The sequence below is a fragment of the Capra hircus genome, chromosome 24 (genome assembly GCF_001704415.2).
Source record: "Capra hircus breed San Clemente chromosome 24, ASM170441v1, whole genome shotgun sequence".
In the NCBI taxonomy this organism is placed as follows: Eukaryota; Metazoa; Chordata; class Mammalia; order Artiodactyla; family Bovidae; genus Capra; species Capra hircus.
In genome coordinates this window covers 7,667,640-7,683,314 of record NC_030831.1, presented here as the reverse complement: position 1 = coordinate 7,683,314, position 15,675 = coordinate 7,667,640, and the positions used below count along the sequence as shown (strand labels likewise).

The 15,675-nt window shown below is 41.3% G+C and overlaps 1 protein-coding gene across 1 annotated transcript in view; it reads left to right on the top strand.

The window, feature by feature from the left end:
- Positions 1–15,675, top strand: part of DOK6 (docking protein 6) — a 409,948-nt gene that overhangs the window by 239,299 nt on the left and 154,974 nt on the right. Inside the window, exon 4 of the mRNA XM_018039636.1 lies at positions 6,513–6,632. Coding sequence (XP_017895125.1) covers positions 6,513–6,632 — 120 coding nt within the window. The remainder of the gene's footprint in view (positions 1–6,512; positions 6,633–15,675) is intronic.

Sequence of the window (15,675 nt, the reverse complement as noted above, 5' to 3'; positions counted from 1 at the left end):
AGAATACACAGAAGAACTGTACAAAAAAGATCTTCTTGACCCAGATAATCATGATGGTGTGATCACTCACGTAGAGCCAGACATCCTGGAAGGTGAAATCAAGTGGGCCTTAGAAGGCATCACTATGAACAAAGCTAGTGGAAGTGATGGAATTCCAGTGGAGCTGTTTCAAATCCTGAAAGATGATGCTGTGAAAGTGCTGCACTCAATATGCCAGCAATTTGGAAAACTCAGCAGTGGCCACAGGACTGGAAAAGGTCAGTTTTCATTCCAATCCCAAAGAAAGGCAATGCCAAAGAATGCTCAAACTACCACACAATTGCACTCATCTCACATGCTAGTAAAGTAATGCTCAAAATTCTCCAAGCCAGGCTTCAGCAATACATGAACCGTGAACTCCCTGATGTTCAAGCTGGTTTTAGAAAAGGCAGAGGAACCAGAGATCAAATTGCCAACATATGCTGGATCATGGAAAAAGCAAGAGAGTTCCAGAAAAACATCTATTTCTGCTTTATTGACTATGCCAAAGCCTTTGACTGTGTGGATCACAATAAACTGTGGAAAATTCTGAGAGAGATGGGAATACCAGACCACCTGACCTGCCTCTTGAGAAATCTGTATGCAGGTCAGGAAGCAACAGTTAGAAATGGACAGGGAACAACAGACTGGTTCCAAATAGGAAAAGGAGTACGTCAAGGCTGTATATTGTCACCCTGCTTATTTAAGTTCTATGCAAATACATCATGAGAAACGCTGGACTGGAAGAAACACAAGCTGGAATCAAGATTGCCGGGAGAAATATCAATAGCCTCAGATATGCAGATGACACCACCCTTATTGCAGAAAATGAAGAGGAGCTAAAAAACCTCCTGATGAAAGTGAAAGAGGAGAGGTAAAAAGTTGGCTTAAAGCTCAACATTCAGAAAACTAAGATCATGGCATCCGGTCCTATCACTTCATGGGAAATAGATGGGGAAACAGTGGAAACAGTGTCAGACTTTATTTTTGGTGGCTCCAAAATCACTGCAGATGGTGATTGCAGCCATGAAATTAAAAGACGCTTACTCCTTGGAAGAAAAGTTATGACCAACCTAGATAGCATATTGAAAAGCAGAGACATTCCTTTGCCAATGAAGGTCCGTCTAGTCAAGGCAATGGTTTTTCTTGTCGTCGTGTATGGATGTGAGAGGTGGACTGTGAAGAAAGCTGAGCGCCAAAGACTTGATGCTTTTGAACTGTGTTGTTGGAGAAAACTCTTGCGAGTCCCTTGGACTGCAAGGAGATCCAACCAGTCCATTCTGAAGGAGATCAACCCTGGGATTTCTTTGGAAGGAATGATGCTAAAGCTGAAACTCCAGTACTTTGGCCACCTCATGTGAAGAGTTGACTCATTGAAAAAGACTCTGATGCTGGGAGGGATTGGGGGCAGGAGGAGAAAGGGACGACCAAGGATGAGATGGCTGGATGGCATCACGGACTCGATGGACGTGAGTCTGAGTGAACTCCGGGAGATGGTGATGGACAGGGAGGCCTGGCGTGCTGCGATTCATGGGGTCGCAAAGAGTTGGACATGACTGAGCGACTGAACTGAACTGAACTGAAGAAGACTTTAATAACACACACACAAAAAAAACATTTATCACCAAATTATAGAAAATCTGCCCTGCAGATAAAAATTACATATACTTAAAAGTTCCTGATTTTGCTGAAGACAAAGCAGTATTATTTCACCTACATTTTGGTAAGATTTTTGATAAAAGCCAGATTTAATGAGGAATAACTTATTATTTCCACATAAAGCTAGTCTTGCCTGCATCTTACAATAAATTACCATGAGACTGAGTTGGTGCTATTTTTAATTCTGCTATATGATTTTAGCTGACAGCCTGTTTTCTGTATACGTGGAAGAAAATTTTTCAGTTTTCAAAGCTCCTTTTGGATCATTTAACGCTCATGTCATTATCCTAAGGCCTAAATTTAGTGAAAGTAATTAAGCTTAAATTTAATCATTTATTCAGTAAGTATTTATTAAGAGTCTGGTGTAAAGACCTCCTCTTATGCAGGGGAATATAACTGTACTTTCCCCAGAATTCTAAAAAGAAGTGGTGGGAAGACACTCAGGAGTGGCCATCCGTCTATGACTGTATCTCTCCTTTGCAGGACTGCTGATCGTCATTTTCCCTGCAATCAATAACCCATTTGTCTCATAATTCACTCAGTTAGTTTAGTCTCTCTTCTCTCCTATTTGTCATGTTATTCATAAACATCTTTCAGCTTTTCTCTTTTGGAAATTGCCAGATTTCTCTATTTAACTAATCCTATACATAATGAAAATGTTATTGAGGTTTCTGTGCCAGAGAAAAGTTATTTACCTGAATTAAGAATTTGAACATAGCTGCAGGCTACCCAAAAAAGACATGTAAATGAAAAAGCACTTCCACCATGAAGAGGAAAATGCAGAAAACGTTGTAGAACATTTTCTGCCTTTATTTCTCCACAAAGAAATTTCATTATTTACACACTATGTGTAGAGCAAGATAGATGTTTGAAAGATAAAACGAAGACAAAAGGCACTGAATTTATGGGAAAATAATTATTTAAAAATGCAGTGGGTTGAGATTATTGCCCTTGTATTTAATCTGCTCAGTTCTGTGAAAATAGAAAGGTGAACGATGTAAGGTTAACTGGGAGAAAAACGCTAGTTAAATAATGATGGGACAAAGTAAATTAACATGCAATAAAAGGTATTAAAGGACTTCAATACAGAGCATTTGCCTAAGAAAAAACAAATAAAAAGCATAGGTATAATTATTTGAAATGTGACCATCGAAAACAGATTTTAAACCGCAAAGCCTTGTATAATTCCCAAACAAATGTACTTGTCTGCAGCAAGACTGTTAGATCAAGTGTGCAGCCTACAAAGGTGAACACTTTAGACATGACGTGCACGTTTGGGGCTGATCTAACTGAGCCAAACACAACCCAGAAGAGGACGGCCGGAGTGCCGACTGCTTCTCAGACTTGACCGTGACCTCAGGGCTGACCCGCGCTGGTCACGGGCAGCGGTGTGGCTCCTGGACCTGCCTCCCCATTTCAATCCTGGCCACCATCCATGCAGCCTGGTTCCTCCAGCACATCAGTGCAGACACACACTTACACAGACACACAATGCTTACTCATACTCTGACACAAATGTCTCATGCACTCACATACTGATACATAGACCCACGGACTCACTCATCACTCACTCTCACAAATACTCACTGATACACACTCACACAAAGACACACACCAACACACGCACTCACACACACCCTCCCTTTGCTGCTCGCCCTGCAAGTCCCTGAACAGGTTCCCTGCTTGCTGCTCAGCCTAGGTCCTAGAGCCCTGCTCCTCCAGGCTCAGCCACAGCCCTCAGTTCAGTTCAGTTCAGTTCAGTCACTCAGTCATGTCCAACTCTTTGCAACCCCATAGCCTGCAGCACGCCAGGCCTCCCTGTACATCACCAACTGCCGGAGCCTACTCAGACTCACGTCCACGAGTCAGTGATACCATCCAACCATCTCATCCTCTGCTGTCCCCTTCTCCTCCTGCCCTCAAAGAGTCGCAAAGATTCAGACACAGCTGAGGGACTAAACAAACAAGCAAGGACTGGAATGGGGAGATCTCCAGTTTCAACAAACTCCCAGGAAATCTTGATAATGAGAATCCTAGCACCACACCCCGTGAACCACTGGACCATGAGGCCAGAAACATTAAAAGGAACATTGGTGCAAAGATGCCTTATCATATTTAACACTTTTATTTTCACCTCAAATAGCATAGTAGATACTCTTCTTTCTGTCTTTGGGGTCCTGGAAATACTACCAGGTAGTCCTGCAGATGAGGTGTTACCTGCATGTGACTTCACTTGTGATTTAAAGTATTATAGTTCTGAGAAACATTCAAAACATTGAAATGTAAAAAGAAAAAGCTGGAGTCATGTTGTGTCCCTTCCCAAAAATGTCAAGGACTTCTAGAGACATGTCATGGAAATTGGCTTGAGATTCTGATCGTTGTTAGAGAAGCTTTCGAAACTTTCATAAATTATATGTCAAAATTCATATACCTAATAAAAATTATTTTCAATATGTGCTGCTGTTGCTTCTATAAATTTTTTTCTATGAATGCTGGCATTCTGTTTCTAGAAGAAAAAGGGTTTTTTAGAAGGCTGTGAGTCTCAGCAACGCCTTTTTGTCATTATAGTAGCCCTGGGCTTCCCTGGTGGCTCAGTGGTAGAGACTCTGCCTGCCAATGCAGAAGATGCAGGTTCAATCCCTGGGTGGGGAAGATCCCCTGGAGAAGGCAATGGCAACCCACTCCAGAATTCTTGCCTGAGAATTCCATGGACAGTGGAGCCTGGTGGGCTACAGTCCATGAAGTTGCAGAGTCAGACACAATTTAGCAACTAAACATCATAGAGTAAATGGGAAGGTTTATTTTCTAGATTTATTTCTAGATTCCTGAGGAAAAGCCCATCACCCAAACCAGGCCACATGAGAATCTACTTTCTCCTTGATGTAGGCAGGCGCAGTGGCTAACATCACAGAGAACCATCCCTAAAGGATACTAACCATACCTTTTGCGAAGAAAAATCACTTTTGTGATTGGAACATGGGAACTATTGTTTTTATGAGAATAGTGCTCTGTGGGAGATTGTGTATTCTTTTTATTTTCTAACAATATTCCATGGTCTTGATAAAAGTAAAAATAAATGACAAATTTGGCTTGGCATCTCATTGGTCAAACTCGTTCTTGATGCTAAGGCAGAGTGACCCAGCACAGGAAGAAAGTGTTAGCCAGGTTTGATGGCATTGGCCGTGGAGCAGAGAAGTTGGTGCTCACATCCCTGGAGTCAAGAAACCTTGTCACAGATGACGTTGTTATGGGGATTTAAAATGCCAAGACAAGGGCTGGAATGTGATTCACGGAGAGCAGCAAGAATTTTAAAGGAAATCTATACTAAATGGCTATAGTACAGAATTATGCTACATGAAAAAGTCAGAAATTTCCCTTTTATCAAGACCATGGAATATTGTTAGAAAGTAAAAAGAACCCACAGTCTCCCACAGAGTTCTATTCTCTAGGCAGATGTCAATGGAAGGCTCGTATTCAATTTCTGTGAATTGATTTGAGGGCTTGGCCCCAAATTTCTAACATCATACTCTTTTGGATACAAAAATAGTTAGAACTCTTTGCTTCCAATTCTGTTTTGGTGCTGACCCATGCTAGGATATGAGACAGGTATGTCACTAATCCTTAACCATCTCGCGCACCTAGGTCTTATATTAGGTTCAAATTCATCCATGTTTGTGGAAGCATTTGATACTACAAGATTCAGTGACGTGTGAGATACTCTCATGTTTTCAGCAAAGGAAAAACACAGATACAGAGAAGTTGCAGGGTAACGGCAGTAAAGAGTGATCTAATTAATATCTTTATGCAATTGTAGCTTTCTAAAGGGGACTCCGGAAGTTGGTGATGGACAGGGAGGCCTGGCGTGCTGCGATTCATGGGGTGGCAAAGAGTCGGACACGACTGAGCGACTGAACTGAACTGAAAGGGGAAAGTTATTTTCAATATCCTATCCCTAATTTTTTAAAGTAAGGATGGCCCTTACTTTACAAACTTCTGATGTTTGTAGGAAAAAAAAATCGTCACGTTCTTTTGTTGATCTGTGATCCACTGCAGTTCAGAATGGCTCAAAGATCAGACCTTCCGTTTGCACAAACCAACGTTACATTCAGGAAGACATTCGCACATTTAGTTTGACATTTTCCAGCTTTTCACTTACGTATTTTTACTTTATATTTAATTAAATATTATATACGTCATAATTTTTATATTTAATATTTAAATTAAGTGTGTTCTCTCCTCAAACTAAATAAATCTTAAGTATACTGGATAGTAAACAAATCTTCTCAGTCTATTCTTTATAAATAAGATAAATTACATACTGCTAAGTCACTTCAGCCGTGTCCGACTCTGTGCCACCCCATAGACAGCAGCCCACCAGGCTCCCCCGTCTCTGGGATTCTCCAGGCAAGAACACTGGAGTGGGTTGCCATTTCCTTCTCCAATGCATGAAAGTGAAAAGTGAAAGGGAAGTCGCTCAGTCGTATAGTCGTATCCGACTCTTAGCGACCCCATGGACTGCAGCCTACCAGGCTCCTTCGTTCATAGGATTTTCCAGGCAGAAGTACTGGAGTGGGGTGCCATTGCCTTCTCCGTAAATTACATAGGGATAACTTAAAATATATTTAAGATACAATAGATATATAATGTTATAATGTCAAATCATGGGCAACAGTCATGGAGACTGTTTTATTTCACTTCTTGAATACAGCTGTCTAGCTTTCTTAAAGTGGATTTTTAAGGCTCACCACTTGCCTGGGTAGTTGGTTCAGGAAGCAGTCCTCTCCATCCTTCCCAGGCAGCCTCGCCTGACTCTGATGGCCTGTGCTTCTTTTCAGAGCTGGAGGCTGAGGAGTGGTGCAAACACCTCTGCATGGAGTGTCTGGGGACCCGGCTCAATGACATCAGCCTCGGGGAGCCCGATCTCCTGGCGGCAGGCGTGCAGAGGGAGCAGAACGGTAAGTGTGCGGCTCCGTCCTTCCCTTTAAAGTACACGGGGAGTTGTCAAACTTTGAAACTGAAAGGATCTCAGAAATGTTTGGGACCAATCTTTAAAAAAAAAAATAGTTTTAATTGGAGGATAATCACTTTACAACATTCTGTTGGCTTCTGCCGTGCAACAACGTGAATCAGCCACTTGTATACATATGCCCCCTCTCTCTTGAGCCTCCCCCCAAGCCCCCACCCCATCCTGCCCCTTCAGGTTGTCACAAACCACCAGGATGAGTTGTGGGACAAGCACCTGTATTATACAGCAACTTCCCATTAGCTCTCTGTTTTACATATGGTGATGAACATGTTTCAATGCTAGTCTCTCAATTTGCTCCAACCCCTGCATCCCTCACTGTGTCCAAAGTCTGTTCTCTATGTCTATGTCTCAGTTCCTGCCCTGCAAATATGTTCATCATTACTATCTTTCTAGATTGCATATGTATCCGTTACTATACTGTTGTTCTCTTTCTGACTTACTTCATTCTGTATAACAGGCTCTAGGTTCATCCACCTCACCAGAACTGACTCAAATGCATTCCTTTTTATTGCTAAGTAATATTCCATTGTATATATGTCCTATAGCTTCTTTATCCATTTATGTGTGTTGGACATTGAGGTTGCTGCTATATCCTAGCTGTGTAAATAATGCTGCTATGAACACTGGGGTACATCAGACCAATCCTTTAAAGGAAAGTATACTGATCAACCTCAGCTATTAAGGATCTGTCTCAAGACTGCATACCACCTAGAAAAATGCTAAGGTACAGCTCAGGTCCCCTACATTCTTGCTCTGTGACATTGCCATTTATTTCAACAAATAATCAATACATTAACTCACTGTACATAAGGTTTTGAATGGACAGTGGTAGTCCTACATTTCTTCTTGAAGCATTGTCATAGATTTGGAGTCTAAGTAAACAATCTTGGCTTATGTTGTTTTCCAGTAGATTTTAGGGAATATGGAGAATAGTATATCTTTGCTCAGGCTGCCATAACAAAATACCACAGACTGGGTGGCTCAGACTACAGGAGTTAATTCCTCACAGCTTTGAAGGCCAAGCTCTTGCTGTGGACCCATGTGGTAGAGGGAGAGAAGAACAAGCTGTCTCCTATCCTTCCTTAGAAGGGTGCTCATTCATTATGAGGACCCCATCCTTATGATTCCTCTAAACTTAATTACTCCCAAAGTCTCCATCTCCTATCCTATCACCTTGGCAGTTAGGGCTTAAACCTATGAATTTAGGGAGACACAGTTCAGTCCACAGCAACAGTACACTTCATTTCAGTTGCTCAGTCGTGTCCGACTCTTTGCAACCCCATGGTCTGTAGCACGCCAGGCCTCCCTGTCCATCACCAGCTCCTGGAGTTTACTCACTCATGTCCATCAAGTCACTGATGCCATCCAACCATGTCATCTTCTATCATCCCCTTCTCCTCCCACCTTCAATCTTTCCCAGCATCAGGGTCTTTTCCAATGAGTCAGTTCTTCACATCAGGTGGCCAGAGTATTGGAGTTTCAGCTTCAGCATCAGTCCTTCCAATGAATATTCAGGACTGGTTTCCTTTAGGATGGACTGGTTGGATCTCCTTGCAGTCCCAGGATCTTCTCCAACACCACAGTTCAAAAACATCAATTCTTTGGTACTCAGCTTTCTTTATAGTCCCACTCTCACATCCATACATGACTACTGGAGAAACCGTAGCTTTGACTAGACCATCCTTTGTTGGCAAAGTAATGTCTCTGCTTTGTAATAAGCTCTCTAGATTGGTCATAACTTTTCTTTCAAGGAGCAAGCATCTTTTGATTTCATGGCTGCAGTCAACATCTGCAGTGATTTTGGAGCCCCCCAAAATAAAGTCTCTCACTGTTTTCAGTTTCCCCATCTATTTGATGAAGTAATGGGACTAGATGCCATGATCTTAGTTTCTGAATGTTGAGTTTTAAGGAACTTTTTCACTCTCTTCTTTCTCTTTCATCAAGAGGCCCTTTAGTTCTTTGTTTTGTCAGAAGGGTGATGTCATCTGCATATATGAGGGTATTGATATTTTTCCCAGCAATCTTGATTCTACATTTTGCTTCATCCAGTCTAGCATTTCTCATGATGTATTCTGCTTATAAGTTAAATAAGTAGGATGGCAATATACAGCGGTGACCTACTCCTTTCCCAGTGGAACCAGTCTGTTGTTCCATGTCCGGTTCTAACTGTTGCTTCCTGACCTGCATACAGATTTCTCAGGAGGCAGGTCAGGTGGTCTGGTATTCCCATCTCTTTCAGAATTTTCTGTTTGTTGTGATCCACACAATCAAAGGCTCTGGCATAGTCAATAAAGCAGAAATAGATGATTTTCTGGAATTCTCTTGCTTTTTCAGTGATCCAACGGATACTAGAAATTTGATCTCTGGTTCCTCTGCCTTTTCTAAATCCAGCTTGAACGTCTGGAAGTTCACAGTTCATTTACTGTTGAAGCCTGGCTTGGAGAATTTTGAGCATTACTTTGCTAACGTGTGAAATGAGTGCAGTTGTGCAGTAGTTTGAGCATTCTTTGGCATTGCGTTTCTTTGGGATTGAAATGAAAAGTGACCTTTTCCAGTCCTGTGGCCACTGCTGAGTTTTCCCAATTTGCTGGCATATTGAGTGCAGCATTTTCACAGCATCATCTTTCAGGATTTGAAACAGCTCCACTGGAATTCCATCAACTCCACTAGCTTTGTTTGTAGTGATGCTTCCTAAGGCCTACTTGACTTTGCATTCCAGGATGTCTGGCTCTAGGAGAGTGATCACACCATTGTGATTATCTGGGTCATGAAAATCTTTTTTGTATAGTTCTTCCATGTATTCTTGCCACATCTTCTTAATATCTTCTGCTTCTGTTAGGTCCATACCATTTCTGTCCTTTATAATGCCCATCTTTGCATGAGAAGTTCCCTTGGTATCTCTAATTTTCTTGAAGAGATCTCTAGTCTTTCCCATTCTATTGTTTTCCTCTATTTCTTGGCACTGATCACTGAGGAACGCTTTGTCTCTCCTTGCTATTGTTTGGAACTCTGCATTTAAATGGCTATATCTTTCCTTTTCTTCTTTGCCTTTTGCTTTTCTTCTTTTCTCAGCTAATTGTGAGGCCTCCTCAGACAACCATTTTGCCTTTTTGCATTTCTTTTTCTTGAGGATAGTCTTGATCACTGCCTCCTGTACAGTGTCAGGAACCTCCATCCATAGTTCTTCAGGCACTCTGTAATATTTAATCCCTTGAATCTATTTGTCACTTCCACTGTATAGTTGTAAGGGATTTGATTTAGGTCGTACGGAAATGATCAGGTGGTTTTTCCTACTTTCTTCAATTTAAGTCTGATTTGGGCAATAAGGAGTTCATGATCTGAGCCACAGTCAGCTCCCAGTCTTGTTTGTGCTGACTCTATATAGCTTCTCCATCTTTGGCTGCAAAGAACAGAATCAGTCTGATTTTGGTGTTGGCCATCTGGTGATGTCCATGTGTAGAGTCCTCTCTTGTGTTGTTGGGAGAGGGTGTTGGCTATGACCAGTGCGTTCTCTTGGCAAAACTCTGTTAGCTTTTGCCCTGCTTCATTCTTTACTCCAAGGCCAAATTTGCCTGTTACTTCAGGTATTTCTTGACTTCCTACTTTTACATTCTAGTCCCCTATATAAAAAGGACATCTTTTGGGGGTGTTAGTTCTAGAAGGTCTTATAGGTCTTCATAGAACCATTCAACTTCAGCTTCTTCAGCATTGCTGGTTGCAGCATAGACTTGGATTACCATGTAGATGTTGAATAGTTTGCCTGGAAACAGAGATCATTTTGTTGTTTTTGAGATTGCATCCAGTACTGCATTTTGGCCTCTTTTGTTGACTGTGATGGCTACTCCATTTCTTCTAAGGGATTCTTGCCCACAGTAGTAGATATAATAGTCATCTGAGTTAAATTCAGCCATTCCAGTCCAATTTTAGTTCATTGATTCCTAAAATGTTGATGTTCGCTCTTGCCATCTCCTATTTGACCACTTCTAATTTCGTACTACACTTCCATACTACACCTGAAAGTGAAAATGAAAGACCCTCGGTCATGTCTGACTCTTTGCAACCCTGTGGACTATACAGTCCATGGAATTCTCAGGCTAGAATACTGCAGTGGGTAGCCTTTCCCTTCTCCAGGGGAACTTCCCAACCCAGGGATTGAACCCAGGTCTCTGGCCTTGCAGGTGGATTCTTTACCAGCTGAGCCACAAGGGAAGTCTGAACTACACCTGAGGAAGTAGAATGCTTGAAAACTCAGAGTGTAGATAACAGAATTGAGGTTTATGTGACATATTACTGTACTATTCTCTAATTTTTTTAAAACTTTTTCATAATTTAAAATGCTCTCACTCACTATGTCTAATCACTGTTTTTTTGCTCCACCATTTTGGGTTTAATTGCAGGGTTCTTTTTCGAATCTTTTAGGTGGATGTTTAGATCGTTAATTTTCAGCCTTTCACTTTTAAAATATATTTTGTAAAGTTCTGCATTTTTCTTTGAGCATAGTTTAAAATCCTAATTGTAGTAATAACATTCTCAGAGCTCAGATTATAATAAATCTTAAAATCCGAGCAGAAAATGGGAAAAAATGTTTTTAATTTCCATCTGCCATAAAAGAAAAATTGAAAATATTATCTCTGATTATAGACTTTGTAAATAAAACTGTTATTGCTTAATAGAGATTCAAATTACCCAAACAATTCAAGAAAAAAATAGAAAACCTAAAGATCCCTGTATCCATTCAAGAAATTAAAATGAAAAATGTACAACATCCCATACTCAAACTCCAGTCACATACTGTGCACTCTTGAATTCTGTTTAAAGGAGAAATAATGTTAGCCCTATGCATACTTTTTCAGAAAGCAGAAGAGGAGGGATTATTTCACAATTCATTTTATGAAGCCACTATAACCAGATACTGAAGCCAGAAAAAGTCAATATAAAAAAATTGCAGACAGATATCATTCATGAAAAAGTTGGCTTGAAACTCAGGATTCAGAAAACTAAGATCATGGCATCCCATCCCATCACTTCATGGCAAATAGATGGGAAAAAAGAATGGAAACAGTGGCAGATTTTATTTTATTTTATTTTATTGGGCTCCAGAGTCACTGCAGACGGTGACTGCAGCCATGAACTTAAAAGACACTTACTTGCTCCTTGGAAGAAAAGCTATGCAAACCTAGAGAGCATATTAAAAAACAGAGACATCACTTTGCTGACCAAGGTCTGTCTAGTCAAACTTATGGTTTTTCCAGTAGTCATATATGGATGTGAGAGCTGGACCATAAAGAAGGCTGAGCACCAAAGAATTGATGCTTTCAAATTGTGGTGTTGGAGAAGACTCTCATGAGAGTCCCTTGGACAGCAAGGAGATCAAACCAGTCAATTCTAAAGGGAATTAGTCCTAAATATTCATTGGAAGGACTGATGCTGAAGCAGAAGCTCCAATACTTTGGCCACCTGATGCGAAAAACTGACTCATTGGAGAAGACCCTGATGCTGGGAAAGACTGAAGGCAAAAGGAGAAGGGGACAACTGAGGATGAGATAGTTAGATGATGTCACTGACTCAATGGACATGAATTTGAGAAAAGCTCAGGAGAAAGTGGAGCACAAGGAAGCCTGGCATGCTGCAGTCCATGAGGTCGCGAAGAGTCAGGCATGACTTAGTGACTGAACAACAGTAACAGCGTGGAGCTACAGATACAGGCTTTCATTGAAGATAAATGATAGGACAGTGTCCTTCTTCATTTCTCAGCTATAGAACGTACCTCATTTTGCCTTTTTCTTTAGGAAATAACTATATCCATAATACATTCATGGGTCAACAATCTAAGTAAAATATTGAATCATTATTTTTGGTCCCAAAATATTTAGACACTGAACAGAAATAGTGTCCATATGGTTACTAAATTTCAAACTATTGTGCTTAAGTTTAATGTAACCAACTTTGCACCAAAAAATCTTTGCTTTCCAAAATACCTGCAACCGGAACAATTCTTTCCATTATATAGACAGTTGCAGCTCAGTTCAGTTCAGTTCAGTTCAGTCGCTCAGTCGTGTCCGACTCTTTGCAACCCCATGAATCACAGCACGCCAGGCCTCCCTGTCCATCACCAACTCCCGGAGTTCACCCAGACTCACGTCCATTGAGTCGGTGATGCTATCCAGCCATCTCATCCTCTGTCGTCCCCTTCTCCTCCTGCCCCCAATCCCTCCCAGGATCAGTCTTTTCCAATGAGTCAACTCTTCGCATGAGGTGGCCAAAGTACTGGAGTTTCAGCTTTAGCATCATTCCTTCCAAAGAAATCCCAGGGCTGATCTCCTTCAGAATGGACTGGTTGGATCTCCTTGCAGTCCAAGGGACTCTCAAGAGTCTTCTCACCACAGTTCAAAAGCATCAATTTTTCGGCACTCAGATTTCTTCACAGTCCAACTCTCACATCTTACATGACCACAGGAAAAACCATAGCCTTGAATAGACGGACCTTAGTCGGCAAAGTAATGTCTCTGCTTTTGAATATGCTATCTAGGTTGGTCATAACTTTTCTTCCAAGGAGTAAGCGTCTTTTAATTTCATGGCTGCAATCACCATCTGCAGTGATTTTGGAGCCCCCCAAAATAAAGTCTGACACTGTTTCCACTGTTCCCCATCTATTTGCCATGAAGTGAAGGGATCAGATGCCATGATCTTCGTTTTCTGAATGTTGAGCTTTAAGCCAACTTTTTCACTCTCCACTTTCATCAAAAGGCTTTTTAGTTCCTCTTCACTTTCTGCCATAAGGGTGGTATCATCTGCATATCTGAGGTTATTGATATTTCTCCCAGCAATCTTGACTCCAGCTTGTGTTTCTTCCACTCCATCGTTTCTCATGATGTACCCTGCATAGAAGTTAAATAAGCAGGGTGACAATATACAGCCTTGATGGACTCCTTTTACTATTTGAAACCAGTCTGTTGTTCCGTGTCCATTTCTAACTGTTGCTTCCTGACCTGCATACAGATTTCTCAAGAGGCAGGTCAGGTGGTCTGGTATTCCCATCTCTTTCAGAATTTTCCACAGTTTATTGTGATCCACACAGTCAAAGGCTTTGGCATAGTCAATAAAGCAGAAATAGGTGTTTTTCTGGAATTCTCTTGCTTTTTCGATGATCCAGTGGATGTTGGCAATTTGATCTCTGGTTCCTCTGCCTTTTCTAAAACCAGCTTGGACATCAGGAAGTTCACGGTTCACATATTGCTGAAGCCTGGCTTGGAGAATTTTGATCATTACTTTACTAGCATGTGCTGCTGCTGCTGCTGCTGCTACTAAGTCGCTTCAGTTGTGTCCGACGCTGTGCGACCCAATAGATGGCAGCCCATCAGGCTCCACCATTCCTGGGATTCTCCAGGCAAGAACACTGGAGTGGGTTGCCATTTCCTTCTCCATTGCATGAAAGTAAAAAGTGAAAGTGAAGTCACTCAGTCGTGTCCGACTCTTAGCGACCCCATGGACTGCAGCCTACCAGGCTCCTCCATCCATGGGATTTTCCAGGCAAGAGTACTGGAGTGTACTAGCGTGTGAGATGAGTGTAATTGTGTGGTAGTTTGAGCATTCTTTGGCATTGCCTTTCTTTGGGACTGACCTTTTCTGGAAAACTGACCTTTTCCAGTGCTGTGGCCACTGCTGAGTTTTCCAAATTTGCTGGCATATTGAGTGCAGCACTTTCACAGCATCATCTTTCAGGATTTGAAACAGCTCCACTAGAATTCCATCACCTCCACTAGCTTTGTTCGTAGTGATGCCTTCTAAGGCCCACTTGACTTCACATTCCAGGATGTCTGGCTCTAGATAAGTGATCACACCATCATGATTATCTGGGTCGTGAAGATCTTTTTTGTACAGTTCTTCCATGTATTCTTGCCACCTCTTCTTAATATCTTCTGCTTCTGTTAGGTCCATACCATTTCTGTCCTTTATTGAGCCCATCTTTGCATGAAATGTTCCCTTGGTATCTCTAATTTTCTTGAAGAGAAAACTTAGTCTTTCCCATTCTGTTCTTTTCCTCTATTTCTTTGCATTAATCACTGAAGAAGGCTTTCTTATCTCTTCTTGCTATTCTTTGGAACTCTGCATTCAGATGCTTATATCTTTCCTTTTCTCCTTTGCTTTTCTCCTCTCTTCTTTTCACAGCTATTTGTAAGGCCTCCCCAGACAGCCATTTTGCTTGTTTGCATTTCTTTTCCATGGGGATGGTCTTGATCCCTGTCTCCTGTACAATATCATGAACCTCATTCCATAGTTCATCAGGGGCTCTATCTATCAGATCTAGGCCCTTATATCTATTTCTCACTTCCACTGTACAATTATAAGGGATTTGATTTAGGTCATACCTGAATGGTCTAGCAGTTTTCCCTACTTTCTTCAATTTAAGTTTGAATTTGGGAATAAGGAGTTCATGATCTGAGCCACAGTCAGCTCCTGGTCTTGTTTTTGTTGACTGTATAGAGCTCCTCCATCTTTGGCTGCAAAGAACAGAATCAGTCTGATTTCGGTGTTGACCATCTGGTGATGTCCATGTGTAGAGTCTTCTCTTGTGTTGTTGGAAGAGGGTGTTTGCTATGACCAGTGCATTTTCTTGGCAAAACTCTATTAATCTTTGCTCTGCTTCATTCTGCATTCCAAGGCCAAATTTGCCTGTTACTCCAGGTATTTCTTGACTTCCTACTTTTGCATTCCAGTCCTCTATAATGAAAAGGACATCTTTTTTGGGTGTTAGTTCTAAAAGGTCTTGGAGGTCTTCATAAAACCATTCAACTTCAGCTTCTTCAGTGTTACTGGTTGGGGCATAGACTTAGATTACTGTGATATTGAATAGTTCGCTTTGGAAATGAACAGAGATCATTCTGTCATTTTTGGGATTGCATCCAAGTACTTCATTTCGGACTCTTTTGTTGACCATGATGGCTACTCCATTTCTTCTGAAGGATTCCTGC